This window comes from Chaetodon trifascialis, chromosome 23 (genome assembly GCF_039877785.1).
Source record: "Chaetodon trifascialis isolate fChaTrf1 chromosome 23, fChaTrf1.hap1, whole genome shotgun sequence".
Lineage (NCBI taxonomy): Eukaryota > Metazoa > Chordata > Actinopteri > Chaetodontiformes > Chaetodontidae > Chaetodon > Chaetodon trifascialis.
Window position 1 is genome coordinate 5078968 of NC_092078.1, and position 15641 is coordinate 5094608.

Here is a 15641-nt window from a genome sequence, read left to right on the forward strand (position 1 = left end):
AACTGGAGAGCCTGAAAACAGCACCTCTTGCTTGGAAAGTGATTCATGTCTGTAGATAACTTCATTACAACCATTTAAAGCTATTTGTCAGTCTGGACCAACGTCGTGGACCAACCAATGGACACAGCCATGGGTACAATACAGCAGAGGCACCCGGGCTGTACCTGTGATAGTTTTTGAACCTCCTTGTCCTTCTCCTTCAGTTGGACTGCTGAAGGCTTCTGGGCAACATGCTTCATTTGAAAGAATGAAACAGGGAAACATTTCTGTATTCAAGCAAATCCTCTCCCATGAGGCCTCTCAGTGAGCTCAAATATAAGATTTACAGAGTCTACTACCTCTGATAGCTTTTGTTCCTGTCTGTGTTTCCTCTTTGGTTGGTCTGCTGTTTCCTGGGTCGTAGGAGCTGCAAACATCTGGGCCAGTTCCTTCACCTGAAACACATTGAACATTCAGTGAAAGGCAAGTCAGACCCAAATGATAACATCATGACCTCTACTGCACTATCAGCATTAGTTTATGCACCAAAGTCAAGATCCTGCTGTTCAGGTACCTTCATGCCAGTGGAGAAATCAGGTTGTGCAGTGTCACAAACTGTAGAGAAGAATACAGCAGTTTCTTAATTTTCTTGATCATTTAGTCATTTCCTGTGCTGAGTGAAACCATGCTACTACATACCTGATTTGGTATCCACCTTTGTTGTGGTCTCTGCTGCTGAATTAATTTGGGTGTTGGTCATCGTTGAATCTGGGACACTCTGTCAGACAAACAGTACACTGTAATTTGTGACATGACTTTTCCGGCACTTTTCCAGGTGGTTTCACATCGTTCATCGTTTCTGTGGCCGGTTCTTTCACATTAATAAGGTTTTCCTTGAAGGAAAGACTAATCTCATGCCTTCCTCAATCTCATCCACCATCAGTTTCATTTTAGTGTGAGTTCGAAGAGAATTCAAGTCATTTTCTTTTTTAGGTGGCAGCAACAACAGTGTGGTATATTACTTTTTATAATATGTGAAAAAGAATAAAATGCTGCTGTTTACCCCACAGGCTCTCTCCAATTGTCTGATTTCACTCACCTTTTCCTTTCTCAGCTGTGGTTTCGGCAGTAATTCAGGTTTAACTTTCCTCTGGCTTGCCTTGAATGAAAGCACGCACACAGTGCATGAACACACGTAGATATAATGAACATCTTGTCAGTGAACAGTGTCGAGTACAAAGTGGCTGTTTGTTTTCAAGGATCTTAAACAGTAATACCTGTGACAATGTTTGATCCTCCTTGTCTTTCTTCTTAGGCTTGACTGGAGGTGGAGTTTTTGGACGCTTCCCACTAGATCTATTCACCTGAAAGATGTCAGTCAATTTACACATCATTCTTCCAAACAACCAGACATGTAACTTACAAGAAACAAGGCTAGAAAAGGACCATATTGGTAAGAGGATCCCAAAACACCTCTGACAATTTCATAGGGTCCAATGTGGAAGTGAAAGGCAAGTCAGACCCAAATGATAACATCATGACCTCTACTGCACTATCAGCATTGGTTTATGCACCAAAGTCAAGATCCTGCTGTTCAGGTACCTTCATGCCGGTGGAGAAATCAGGTTGTGCAGTGTTACAAACTGTAGAGAAGAATACAGCAGTTTCTTAATTTTCTTGATCATTTAGTCATTTCCTGTGCTGAGTGAAACCATGCTACTACATACCTGATTTGGTATCCACCTTTGTTGTGGTCTCTGCTGCTGAATTAATTTGGGTGTTGGTCGTCGTTGAATCTGGGACACTCTGTCAGACAAACAGTACACTGTAATTTGTGACATGACTTTTCCGGCACTTTTCCAGGTGGTTTCACATCGTTCATCGTTTCTGTGGCCGGTTCTTTCACATTAATAAGGTTTTCCTTGAAGGAAAGACTAATCTCATGCATTCAGTATCCACCATCAGTTTCATTTTGGTGTAATTTCAAAGAGAATTACCCTAACCCTAACCCTACCCCAGCAATTCTTAACCCTATCCCTAACCCTAACCTTTACAGAATCACAGAAAGCCCTGCTGAGCAACTGAAAATATAGTCAAGAGTCTTCAACAGTAAATGGTCAAATTATAACAGTGATACTTGTGACAATGTTTGATCCTCCCTGTCTATCTTCTTAGGCTTGACTGGAGGTGGAGTTGTTGGATGCTCCCTGCTAGATCTCTTCACCTGAAAGATGTCAATGAATTTACACATCACTCCTCCAAACAACCAGAGACATAACAATAAAGAAACAAGGCTAGAAAGGACCATGTTGGTCAGAGGATCCAAATAAATTTGCTTTACCTGCACACCAGTGGAGGAGTCCTGCAGCTGAAGGCTCGCTTTTGAGTTTGTGGATTTTTGAAAAGGACGTTGTGGAGTTGCAAAAGCTGCAGTGAAATTACACGATCAGTCTCAGCTTCAGATGCTTCATTTAGGTTTTTATGATTTTTCTGCAAAATCTTGTTCTGGCTGATTTATTGTCTTGTGCATACGTGATTTGGGCTCCTCCTTGATTCTTGCTGATGCTGCAGAGCTGATGCTTGGTGAGATGTTCTGGCAGGTATAAGTGGAAAGTTAAAAGGTGTTAACACAGAGAAGATATTACTATTCATTTCGTAGTTAACCTTTAATGACAAATTCAGTTTCTCAATAGAGTCTAGAAATACTCCTCAGCTGTTGCAGCTAAAGTGAGTTCACACAAGCTTCTAAACCAGCTTCCCATCCTGCACCTGAAAACATGAAAAAAAAAAATAATAATAATAATATGGGGTCTAAAACACAGAGGAGTTCAGTACCTGTGATAATGTTTGATCCTGTTTTTCTTTAGGTTGGACTTCTGCTGCTGGGAAGGTCTTTGTTGGACCCTTCCCCACCAAACTCTTCACCTGAAACATGTCAAGTACTCAGTTAAAAAAAAAAAAAAAAAAAAAACTGACTGAATTCATTCATTCATTAAAACAGTGGTACATATGACAATAAGCAAAATGTTAAATAAATAAAGACACAAGACAAAAATTAGGATGAAATATCTAAAAAGTTTCTTAAATTCTCTGTATGTCCAAAAGATGTTTAAACCAATTACCTGTGATGATGTTTGAGCCTTCATCTCTTTCTCCTGACACTGGACAGCTGACAAATCATGTGACTTTCTGGCTATTTGAGAAGACCTTTGTGGCATTTCTGAAGCTGTAATGAAAGGAGATGATCAGTGTCACCTTGAGCTGAATTATTTTTCAGATTGATTTTCTAAATTTTCTCTTGAATGAAGTGCAATTCGGGTTCTTTGCGTACGTGATCTGGGCTCTTCCTTGACTCTGGCAGCTGTAGTTGCAGAGTTGGTACAGTTGTTGATGCTCCAATTTCCTGTCATCTCTCTATGGTCTGCTGGCTAATGAAGATATTAAAAAAATGCTTTAAATATACTATTAAATTACTTAATGTAAAATGTAATGCTACAGTAAAGAGTACCTGTGATAATGCTGGGTGCCTCCTGTGTTTCTCTTTTGGTCGGACTACTGTTACAGGCTGTGTTGGTGTTTGTTGCTCCCTGACTGGTCTATTCACCTGAAAGATGTCCATTTCATATAAATATTAATTTTCACATTTTTGTACATCAAGGTCAGAGAAATTGAACTGATCTGCTTTACCTGCACATCATCGTAGACGTCATGCTGCCGACGACGTGACTTTGGCTTTGTGGCTGTTTGAGTAGAGTGCTGAGAAGTGGCATAATCTGCAGTAGAAAGAGATGCTTTAGCTGTTTCATTTTTCAGATGAGTTTCCAAAATCTTGTTCTGACTGATTTATAATCCTGCACATACATGAGTTGTACTCCTCCTTGATTGTGGTTGTCATTGCTGCAGAGCTGGTATAGATGTTGGTGCTTGATGGCGATAGCGCAGTCTGTCAGGTTAAGGTTTAAAGTTGAAAATAAGTTGATATTATTTATATCAAGATCACAGTAATGATTGCAACTGTTCACTTACTGCTTAATGAATAAAGTAAACAATAAATTAGTCTGCAGCCAAGCTAGCTGCTCTGTGAAGCTGCACAAAAATAGCTTCCTGTGTGTCTCCTTTGGTTGGACTACTGTTACAGGCTGTGTTGGTGTTTGATGCTCCCTGACTGGTCTATTCACCCGAAAGATGTTCATTTCATATAAATATTAATTTTCACATTTTTGTACATCAAGGTCAGAGAAATTGAACTGATCTGCTTTACCTGCAGGTCATCGTAGACGTCATGCTGCCGACAACGTGACTTTGGCTTTGTGCCTGTTTGAGTAGAGTGCTGAGAAGTGGCATAATCTGCAGTAGAAAGAGATGCTTTAGCTGTTTCATTTTTCAGATGAGTTTCCAAAATCTTGTTCTGATTGATCTATAATCTTGCACATACATGAGTTGTACTCCTCCTTGATTGTGGTTGTCATTGCTGCAGAGCTGGTATAGATGTTGATGCTTGATGGTGATAGCGCAGTCTGTCAGGTTAAGGTTTAAAGTTGAAAATAAGTTGATATTATTTATATCAAGATCACAGTAATGATTGCAACTGTTCACTTACTGCTGAATGAATAAAGTAAATAATAAATTAGTCTGCAGCCAAGCTAGCTGCTCTGTGAAGCTGCACAAAAATAGCTTCCTGTGTGTCTCCTTTGGTTGGACTACTGTTACAGGCTGTGTTGGTGTTTGATGCTCCCTGACTGGTCTATTCACCCGAAAGATGTTCATTTCATATAGCTACTAATCTTCATATTTTTTACATCAAGGTCAGAGAAATTCAACTGATCTGCTTTACCTGCAGGTCATCGTAGACGTCATGCTGCCGACGACGTGACTTTGGCTTTGTGGCTGTTTGAGTAGAGTGCTGAGAAGTGGCATAATCTGCAGTAGAAAGAGATGCTTTAGCTGTTTCATTTTTCAGATGAGTTTCCAAAATCTTGTTCTGATTGATCTATAATCTTGCACATACATGAGTTGTACTCCTCCTTGATTGTGGTTGTCATTGCTGCAGAGCTGGTATAGATGTTGGTGCTTGATGGCGATAGCGCAGTCTGTCAGGTTAAGGTTTAAAGTTGAAAATAAGTTGATATTATTTATATCAAGATCACAGTAATGATTGCAACTGTTCACTTACTGCTTAATGAATAAAGTAAATAATAAATTAGTCTACAGCCAAGCTAGCTGCTCTGTGAAGCTGCACAAAAATAGCTTTCTGTGTGTCTCCTTTCACCACTCTGTCCCATAGCCGTTGAGATATTTCAGTCTGGACCAAAGTAGTGAACTAATCAACAGAGACCTTCATCCTGAGAGCCACAGCACTAACATGGTTAAAAATAGCCCTTTTTCTAACTGAATTTAAACTGGTTGTCTGTCACTGCTAAAACATCTACCTCCTTCTTGATCGTGGTTCTCTTAGCAGGCTGCTTTTTCTCTGGGATCCTCATTCCCTTCGTTGTGCATCCCATCTTCCCCTGGTGAGTCCTCAGGCCTTGGTAAGTCGTCACTTTGGACCAGCCACAGTGGCAAACCTGGAGGCTCTTGCTGGAGTAGTGGTCTGTTTTGACACATAAGTGAAGAGTTGACTTCAATCACATCCATTTTTTGAAGATTTTAACCTCTAGGTGGTAATAAAATTCACCAGTAGTTGTCGTTTTTACTCTATTTGTTGCTTCGTCCCTCTCATTCCACTTATCTGGCCTTGTTAATTAGCATGTCTTGTTGTTTGTGGCAATGTGAGGAATGAATGCGACGTGTAATCAGGCACATTTGCCAATACCCACCAATCTCGACATAGGCGTAGAAATCCAGACTGAAACTGTCCTTTTCAATGTATGTAAATCCCGTATCAGCCCACATCTGCTGCTGTTGACTCTGTACATCCCTCACACCCCTTGCCGTGCATCCCATCTTCCCCTGGTGAGTCCTCAGGCCATGGTAACTTGTCACTTTGGACCAGCCACAGTGACAAACCTGGAGGCTCATGTCTGGTGTTTGTCTGTATAAAACATTATACAACACATTACTGTTGATCAGGGATGGAAGAAGTGTTCAGATCCTTTACTGAAGTAAAAACACCAACAACACAATGAGAAAATACTCCATTACAGCTTTGTGATGATGCACTTTCCAGCTAATTTTTTAAGTAGTTAATTTATCTTAAAGAGGAGAATTTTCTCAACCCATTAAGGACAACTAAATTCTTCAGTTTTCAAATCACCAAATTTCAACATACGTGGTTTTCACTGGATGAGCAGGGTATGAAAAGCTGTAATCTGAAAAGTAACTAGTAGCTAAAGCTGTCAGACAAATGTAGTGGAGTAAAAAACACAGTATTTCTCTCTGAGATGCAGTGGAGTACACGTATAAAGCTGCATAAAATGGACAAACTCAAGTACAAGCACCTCAAATTTGTACTTAAGTACAGTGCTTGAGTAATTGTACTCAGTTACATTCCACCACTGCTGTCGATTCAGAGACTGCGTGCCTCTTTTCACTTGCATCCGGTAACACTTGCTATATATGTACTGCAAGCAGAGGTGGAAAGTTTTTCTGTGCTTTGCTTGAGTATTTTAATTTTGTGCTTCTTTCTGTTTGTGCTCTACTATCACAGGGAAATACTGCACTAGTACTAGTACTCTGTATTACGGTGAATAAAGGCTGAATTGAATTTCTGCCTCATCCAGGAAAACTGTCAGCTATTTCAACTAACCCTCCGCCTTTTCAATAAAAAACGTTAATTTCATCCTCTGGATATAAACTTCCTAATTAAATGTATCAATCAGCATTTGTAAATGATCTATGACTCCATGCGTAGAAAAATTATTTACTGCACCACTACAATTTTTATACTTAGGTTATTATATATTACAATGCATGATAATCAGGTCAGTGTGCTGATGCAGCTGTAAAGGCTGATGAGGTGTTTCTTATCAAATCAAATTAAAGCACAAAAATCTCTCCGTGGTCTTCTTAATCTCCGTTATTTTGAACGACTTCGTGTAAGTAGCACTTAAGCCGACTTGAAAAAGCTTGCGCCCTGCACACAATCCTACACTGGCATTCAAATTTTCAAAGAAAAAGATCAAGAGATGAGATTTAAGAAAATATATTGATGTGTTGCCTACCTTGTGCTCTTCTTCTCTATTGTGTTGCTGCCCTGCTTCTAAAATATTTCCTTTATGCCACTGTGATATTTGGCGGGTTCACTTTTTCTGCTTTCATTTTCATTTCCAAAAAGGCGCCACCCGCCCTCACTCAGCACCGCCCTGAATGACTCAGATGCAGAGGGGATTCTCCTCTAACTGAGCCCAGGCATGCTTCAGCCACACTGTGGTGTCAGACAGACCGGATCCAGTGGTGGATTACAGAAGTCACACATATTTGCAGAAGAAAAAAGAAACCAGATGTAATTTGAAAATGTTCATTTTATTTAGATTTTGGATAAAACATGTAATTACAGCATATTTTGTGAATAATCAGACTTCACTCTGCACACACACACACACACACACACACACACACACACACACACACACACACACACACACACACACACACACACACACACACACACTTCATGCCTAGAAGAATAAGTTGATGTTCCCTCATCACAGTGTTGCCGACTCTCACAAGACAAATAAGTGAGTGCAGCTTCAAAAGCAAGGCCAATATTGTGCCATAAACCTTTGCCACGTCTTGGTCGGGTGAAGCAGCTTTCAATCAAACTGACAGAAGCATTGTCCATGTACCAGAGAAAGAGAAAACAGCTGTGGATGCGCTATAACAATACAAGCAAATGCAAGAGGCGTGTAAACGTCATCAAATGTAATGTGGTAACATGTTGCATTGTGACTCCGGAGCAGCAAGGCTTGTTGATTTCATATATCTGCACACCTTTTTGCGTATTCATGGTGTCTTTTCCACCCACACTTCCAAATAATTTTGCTGGTTTCTCTACTGTTTATTTCTTCATACTACCACTGACCACAAATTCCCCAAAATAGATTCTACCAAGCACAACTGACCAAAACCAGAAGAGAAACTCACACATACTTCATATCCACGTCCTCACACTTTTTCACAGCAGAAATAACCAAAGGATCAGAGTTTTTCTCATCTTGTTTCACATGTGGACTGAAATACGGGAAGATCTTGCCACCAAACGAACACTCGGTAAAAGAGTAAATGTGAGACTGAGCCGTCACGTCGTAGAAGGACACAAGGCCTTCCTCGTAATCCACGAACACGCCCACCTTCTTTGGTTTCTCTTCCAGGGAAAGACAAACCGGCGGCGCCGTCAGGGCTGCGTACTTTTCATCTTCATAATGAACTGTAACCCAGTACCCATTATCTGGGTTCAGCGAGAGCTTTCCTTTACGGTTTGCGTCGCCTCGCGCCACACCCAGGTCCCACCCTGTCTTGTTGTTGACCTCCACCTCCCAGTAGGACTTCCCAGAGGTCAACATGTTGAGCCCCAGGATGCTGGCGTACAGATCAAACCTCTCAGGAGCCTCATCTACTTCCTTGTCCTCTCCTCTGTCTTTGACCTCCTTCCCATCATCAGAAATAAAAAGACGTTGGTGCGCAGTGGTTGGGTCCAGCCTTACGTCCACTGCCAATTTCAAGGTGAAAATAATTAGAAGACCTGAAGGCAAAAGTGTCTGTTTTGGAAGGATATTGTCATGAAGAAACAGATTTAATCACACACCTGTAAACTTTGGAACTCTCAGAAGTTCTGTGGAATGAAGGAATTGTTTTAGATCAGTTGGGTCCAGATTTTAGCTTTTGACATTTCCCACCATGATATGTCTCTTACCCGTCGACGTCAGCTTCTCTAGTTCTTGTTGAATTTGGTCCAACAGGGTTGTTGTGGTTTTTCTCAAGGTGCCAAAAGACAGTGAGGTATCAAACTCTACTTCTGTCCGGTCTTTGATGCTGTCCACATCTTGAAGAGATGGGTAAATCTGAGACAGGGAAGAAGACGAAGGAAGAAATCAACTAAGCTCCTTAAAAGCCGCACTTTGTCTTCATCGGCCAAACATGTATCAACCAAAAAGTCGTCCACTCCTGAAGAGTTTCCTCTCACCTGCAGGAAATGGACATGATCGTCAAGCTCAAATATATCGTCCAGCTTAGTGACGGCCTTCTCAAGCTTGTTGATCTCTTCTTCCAGCTCTTCTATGAGGTCTTTTGCCTGTTTCTCCACGGCCTGCCTCCTGTCCTTCAGCGGCTGGAGAGCTGCTGCCTGGGCTCTCTCCACGATTGCAATCACAGCTGTGAACACGCCATCAATTTCCCACCACTCGTTTTCAATCTGGTCCTGAAATTTGTAGAAAAGCAAGCATTGTCCAATTGACATTTGACCTTTCTTTCTGTCTCATACATTGTTTTTTAACACTTGCAGAAATGCTACATATACCACTAATGGTCAACATTTCCATTACTGGCATTACTGATATTTACCAACTGGCCAAAGATGTGGCATTATCATTTGTGTGGGGCACCTATAAATACTTCCCACTACATTTAACTGCCACAACGTTTGACAGCTTGCTCTGCCAGTTTAGGCTTTGACAGACTGGTCTGACTGGTTTTTCAATCCATGTCTGTCCAGGATCAGTTTGTCTCCCTGGCAACTTACCTTGCAGGTCTGTAGAGATGTATTAATCTCGTCCACCTGCGTTTGTCTCTTCTTAATTTTCTCTTCTATCTCCATCTTGGTGTTTTCAAAATCAGCCTGTAAAAACAGCACAATATGAGTCAATACATTTAATGTTTTACCTTGTGCATAAACAGTCAAAACTGTCAAGCCTTCATGGTAATTTACCTTCTTTTTTCTCCATTCGTCCTCCGTAGAAACAATCTCCTTGTGACCTTCATCCATGCACTGTACACAAATGCATCTCTCCTTCTTCCTGCTGTACAGCTCCAAAGGGCGTCCATGCTGCAGACAGGCCCTCTCATCTAAATTCTTCACAGGCTCCACCAGCTTGTGGCCCTTCAGCCTTTCAGCGGAGTGATTCTCCAGGTGGGTCGAACAGTACGAGGCAAGACACAAAAGGCAGGACTTCTTAGCCTTCAGCTTTGGCTCTTTGCAAATGTCACAGGCCACCTCGTCGGATGCTCCGGTGAACCTATCGTCGTCTTCCTCCGCGGCCTTTTTTATCTGCTCTACAATGTTTCTCAGGATGATGTTCACATCTGGGGCTTTGCTCTGATGCCTCTTGCACAGGGGGCACGACGAGTCATTGACCTTCATGTTGCGTTCCACACATTCCTTACAAAAGGAGTGGCCACAAGCAGTAGTGACGGGGTCCACAAATAAATCCATGCAGATGGGACATATTAGCTGCTTCTCCAGTGAGCAGGTCTCGTCGAGTGATGCTTGAGCCATATCTGCTTAAAGAGAGCACCATGAGGTTACTCTCGTAGGGATGTAATGTCTCAGATGAGTATGTTGTTGCATTTCAAAGAAGTGCACTGCAAACATTCTTGTTTTGTACTGAAATATTTGTCTAAATGTGCAATGAATAACCAGTTACTTAAAGCGAAGAGACTTTTGTGATAATTGCTTTGGCAGATGACAAGTACAGGATAGTGCTAAATGCTAAAACAACAGCAAAAGCAGACAAGAGTGAAGTACTCATAGCCATTTCTGGTGACACGGCCACTGGAAAATTCAGCCTTGTGTGTGTGTGTGAAGTCGAGATTTAAGTACTAAACCAACACACTTTCCCAAATCATTAATTAGGTAAAATCCCTGTCTAAAAAACCACCAACTTAATTCAACATATTTTGAAATTAAGTGCTACACACAGTAAAATAATAGACAAGGAACTACTGGTTTTAACCACAAAGACTTAATTCTCTTTATTAGAAGCATGTCTAATGTGATATAATTGTTATATGTGGAGGATAATATTACCTTTCAGCGACTGAGAGGCTTCTTATCTCTTCAGGCTTCTGTCTCGTTCCCTCTCTACTCCCAGCTATTGTGTGTCCTTCCTCTGGGGTTTCCTCCCTCTGTTAAGTTTCATTTCTGTTCTAAAGCTCTACTAGTCACTTCCTTTATTGAACGAGGCATGTCAGCATGCAACGGAGCTTCCAACTCATCTGTTTGTGAGCTGCAGGGTGTGTTGCATGTTGAGCAAGTTCGCACAGATCCAGCGGTGGATGAAGAATTCAATTGTTTAGCGAAAGTGTCAATAACAGTGAAAAGTCCTGCATTAAAAAGCTTAGCTAAGTGTTATCAGCCAAATTTATGTTAAGTATCATAAGTGAAAGATGCAGAATATGATCCAAGTAATTATTATATTTATTATTAGTAGAAGTAGCAGTAGTATTAATGATGTTTTTTGATTAATACTACTGGTGCATTAATGTCCATTAATATCCACACATTTCATTTCCAGAGTTTTGGCTAAAGTACAACTCCAACAACACACAAAAGTATTGATTTCTCTTATTTTTATTGTAAAAAAAAATGTTTTTACCATAAGCAATGTTTTGAGTTTGACATTTTATTAATTTATCCAAGAAAACAACACAAAAACACACAAACATGTGTACAGGTGCATGTAAGCTGACGAAATGACATCATCCATCCAAGCATAAGTTACATTCATACAATATATTCTCAGTTATTGTCCAAACCCCGGATCAAGTTCAGCTTATTTTAATTTACCGATCTATTGTGGTTCTTGAGATTTACTGTTTCTTTAAATTCATACAAATCATTAATAATTCATTTGCACATACAATATTTGCTCTTTTAAATCTGAGATAAGGGGATCAATTCCACTGTCTTCAACATGAGGCCAGCAGCTGGTTAGCTTAGCTTAGCATAGCACCAAGACTGGAAACTCTCAGCCAGACAGTGAATAAGCATGTTTCTCACCATCAAACTGGATATGCTGAATATGGATTATTAAACCATTTCAGAGAATAATAAAAAATGTTGTTCCGGTGCTCTTGAAGGTCAGTCGTCAACGTGTTCGTCCAATCGTTAAGATGAAGCGCTGAGGAGAAATTTCTGTCAAAACCAAGAGAGAGATGGCATTAAGGATCAGTGTTGATCAGCGTCACAGACCAAAGAAACTAAAAGGAGGAGATTTCACTGAATGATGGATGTGTCGACTTTCCGTGCAGACCTGTATGAAGCGGAGGTTGTCTTCAATCTGCTCCAGCTGCTCCAGCTCAGCGTTTCTCCTCTGCAGCTCACAGATTTCTTCTTCCAGCTGTCTGATGAGCTCTTTACTTTGTGGCCACGACTTGTCCGGACGTCCTCCGCCGAGGTCTGCAGAGAGCTTGATTTTCTCGACTTTGCTCAGTCTCTCTTGAACGGCTTGCTGAAGGTTCATCCTCTTCCGTTTTAGTTTAATCTTTTGAGGAAACGTTAGACACAGCGTTATTCTCATAAAGACAAACCAGACCTCAGTGTCACTGCTGCATTGTTCTCTCAGCATCTGAAGCATGTCGCAGTCCTGACCACAACTCTTCACTGATGTCAGTTTGTTCTTATTTTCCTTTGACAGTTGATGCAAAACAGGCCTGAATTTACTTCATTGAGCTTTTCAGAGCTTCAACCCACCAGCATGAAGGGTTCTCTTCCTTCCTTCATATACTCCCTCTTCAGATTCTATGCAAATTAATTGTGGTATTTTTGTATAAATGTGTGCTTAAATGAAATCATGCTTAAATATTTCTGTCATCCTGGTGGTTTTACTCTTGTTTTTCACAATTAAGACAAGATGTTCTCTAAAAGTTGTAGCTTCCTGCCGTAGAAACGATGTTTGTTTCCCCTCCCCTTTCTTTTGTTTTGTCTGTCAAACATTATATGTCATGATGAGAAAGCTTTAGCTCAGCTTTCAGGTTTTCTCATGAACATGAAACCATAAACAAATACAGCATGCAAGCAGATTCCAAAGCAGTTTTGTTAAGCTGTAAAGTATTTGAGCATTTAGCTAAACGCTAAAGTTACTGCAGCATAAGTGGAGAAGAGTCAGCAAACTGTCTGAAAACAACACCTTCAGTCTGCTAACATCAGCAACTGGTCATACCAGACCATGTAAAGTGAAGTGGTTTTAGTGTTGGGCAGCTTTTTATTTGAAAGCATTATGTTGTGAAATGTTAAACAATCAATAATATATCTGCACTCTGCAACTTCAAATGGGTTACAGAGTCCAAAGTTCAGCAAAATTGTCTATGAGAAGCAATATGCTCTTTAATGTTTCCTGCTGTGGGGCTTTTATTAGACTTTACCTTCTTCTTTGTGGCTTCCCCGCTGATAGAAATCATGTGATGGCCCCTGTGGTCCGTCTGGACGCACATGGCACAAATGCACGTTTGATCACTCCTGCAGAACCTGGTCAGCTGCTTTCCATGCAGCCGACACACAGAGTCCTCCAGGTTCTTCGCCACGCTGATCAGAAGATGGCGCCCAAGAGCTTCGTTCCGGTAATGCGGCTCCAGATGAGCAGCGCAGTATGAGGCCATGCAGTCCAGGCAGGACTTGACTGCTCGGAGCTTTTGTGGGCAGAAATCACAGGGAACCTCTCTGGCTGTTAAAGGCACAGTTGCTTCCTCTGTGGGGGCGCCGGCATGCAGTGTTTGGTGCGTTCTAAGTTGTGGCCTGGTGGGGAAAATGGCCTTGCAGAGGGGGCACTGACAGGCCCCATGGATCCTCCAGAATTCGCCTATGCAGGACAGGCAGAAGCAGTGTCCACAGGGGAGCGAGACAGGGCTGGTGAACTCATCCAGACAGATGCAGCACTTAGGAGGCTCTGACATGAGGTCAAAACTTAGCGTCTGTCTTTGCATGCGTCTGCACACACCTGCAGTCTGTCTGTCTGTTTATCAGCACGCACAGAAGATGGTGCATTCAGCTGGTTGTTGAATACAGTGTATCTGTACAGAAAACAAAGACTTATGTTTGCACACATATAAATGACAGGACCTCTCAGTCAATTTAGCTTTGATGGCAGGAAACTAAACCAGCTGAACAAGACTGAGTATAAGCATTTGTGTCTCAGTCTGTGGGTCACATGACAGGATCAAAAGACCAAAAAATTATTTATTCAACTGCACAACTACAAGTTATCTGAAGCATTTAAATTGTTTAGCCATTGAAGGAGTTCCTAGAATCATTTGCACCCTTTTCCAGAGACAATGCTGTCTGAATAACATGGAGCAGAGCTCAGTGTGGACTGGTTTGTGGATACCTGGACTGGTAATTTATGGAGTCCAGCAGTGAACTCACACCTGACCACAGTTTACCTGATTCCCAACTCTAACAAGAAGAGTGCACTCAGTAGATTGCAGATCTCTGTCAGGTGTGCAGCTGAAACCGAGGAACAGGAAATATCTGGTGGAGATTTGCCCTACGTTTACACGTAGCAGGGTATATTGGAAAACGGATATTTTGGCCCCTCTGTTTTCAAAAATAACATCATGCACACAACATTGTTTTCAAAAATGTTGTGTACATGAACCCAGATAAATAGGCCGTCAAGCGCTATCATAACTATGCCAAACCTATGTGTAGTGTAAACATAAGTCGCTCTCATGACATTAAGTATCTTCAGTCGCATGTTGTCACATTTTGGAACCTAAAATGTTGTTTAACCCTGTTTACATGCCAACACATAACCAGCGTTTTCAGAAATCTCTACTTTGGCCGGATTTTTTAAAAACGAACGTGAAAAAAAACTGTTTGCGTGTAAACGAGAGGCCAAACCGCATGAAAACATATGTGTTTTCCCTAAATGTGAACATAGCCTTAAATAAAAAGGTTTTTTTGTGCTGTAGAGTCTCAGTCTACTTTAAGATGCATAGAATAGTGTAATGCTATTGTTACTTAGTCTAAGAAATGCAAAGTTCTCCTTCAGGTTCAGTTTGAACCTTTTAACGTAACGTATCGTAACACACCACACAAAATAAAACATAAAACTTAACTCCTGCAAAGCCTCCAGCTGTTTTTAATATATTGTTTGCGGCTTTATGTTTTTCATGCTGCCTTCACTGTTTACATTTTCAAGCACCATGCGGAGAGGGTTGAACAGCAAATCATAGTTAAATTTACGAGAGTGTTTTGATTAAAGCGGAGGACCACTCCCTTAGACTTTGAGCTCTTTCTTAGCTTACATGCTAACAAACTTCTTTACTGGACAATAAATATGTTGAATTATATTTGTAATGCGTGAGAAACTTCTTAAATTGGAGTTTTAAGACAGACAATGAGGTTTAGCTGACCCTGACACACACTCACTCCTTATTGGGGTCAGGAAGTAACAGAGGAGCGAAGGAGGGTAGATTGCACAATATCGTTAAATATAGAGAAGTATAAACTATTTATGTCATTCCTGTGTTTAATTATAGGCCCTAATAGAGTGTACTGAATTTTATATACAAGTATTGTTGTCCACTGTTGGGGAAATACTTTCCGTCAGCACCGAACATAAACAAAACATGATTTTCCCTCTTCAGCAAGAAGAAGCCACAACATAGGAACATCTGACATGAATGAGCTTCCAGTCATGACGGGCTGCCATTCAGACCAGTGGTGGTGATGCTGAGTCAGAGCCATGTGGTCACTTCCAGGTTACAATCAGAATCCAGTATTCTCT

The 15641-nt window shown here is 41.1% G+C and overlaps 2 protein-coding genes and 1 long non-coding RNA gene across 3 annotated transcripts; all 3 read right to left on the bottom strand.

Moving 5' to 3' along the window:
* Positions 1 to 578: 578 nt before the first annotated feature.
* Positions 579 to 1129, bottom strand: LOC139351844 (uncharacterized). The gene is made up of 3 exons (XR_011603592.1): positions 1079 to 1129; positions 679 to 757; positions 579 to 594 (listed from the first exon to the last, which is right to left on the bottom strand). It is a non-coding gene; the product is annotated as an uncharacterized lncRNA (long non-coding RNA).
* Positions 1130 to 7602: 6473 nt separating this feature from the next.
* Positions 7603 to 11020, bottom strand: LOC139351843 (E3 ubiquitin-protein ligase TRIM21-like). The gene is made up of 7 exons (XM_070993848.1): positions 10943 to 11020; positions 9845 to 10413; positions 9659 to 9754; positions 9104 to 9337; positions 8834 to 8981; positions 8726 to 8752; positions 7603 to 8629 (listed from the first exon to the last, which is right to left on the bottom strand). The coding sequence occupies exons 2-7, from the start codon at positions 10409 to 10411 to the stop codon at positions 8061 to 8063; spliced, it is 1641 nt and encodes a 546-aa protein (XP_070849949.1). The 5' UTR covers positions 10412 to 10413; positions 10943 to 11020; the 3' UTR covers positions 7603 to 8060.
* A 1078-nt stretch (positions 11021 to 12098) lies between these two features.
* LOC139351765 (E3 ubiquitin-protein ligase TRIM47-like) lies at positions 12099 to 13806 on the bottom strand. The gene is made up of 2 exons (XM_070993771.1): positions 13279 to 13806; positions 12099 to 12398 (listed from the first exon to the last, which is right to left on the bottom strand). The coding sequence occupies exons 1-2, from the start codon at positions 13804 to 13806 to the stop codon at positions 12099 to 12101; spliced, it is 828 nt and encodes a 275-aa protein (XP_070849872.1).
* Between the last annotated feature and the right edge of the window lie 1835 nt (positions 13807 to 15641).

Excerpts from the sequence above, each read along its gene's own strand:
- LOC139351843 (XM_070993848.1), bottom strand. The coding sequence starts at position 10,411 with ATGGCTCAAGCATCACTCGACGAGACCTGCTCACTGGAGAAGCAGCTA. Across the intron at positions 9,338-9,658 it reads CATCTCTACAGACCTGCAAG|GACCAGATTGAAAACGAGTG; the intron begins GTAAGTTGCCAG and ends TACAAATTTCAG. Across the intron at positions 8,982-9,103 it reads ATCATGTCCATTTCCTGCAG|ATTTACCCATCTCTTCAAGA; the intron begins GTGAGAGGAAAC and ends TCCCTGTCTCAG.
- LOC139351765 (XM_070993771.1), bottom strand. The coding sequence starts at position 13,806 with ATGTCAGAGCCTCCTAAGTGCTGCATCTGTCTGGATGAGTTCACCAGC. Across the intron at positions 12,399-13,278 it reads GGGAAGCCACAAAGAAGAAG|ATTAAACTAAAACGGAAGAG; the intron begins GTAAAGTCTAAT and ends TTTCCTCAAAAG.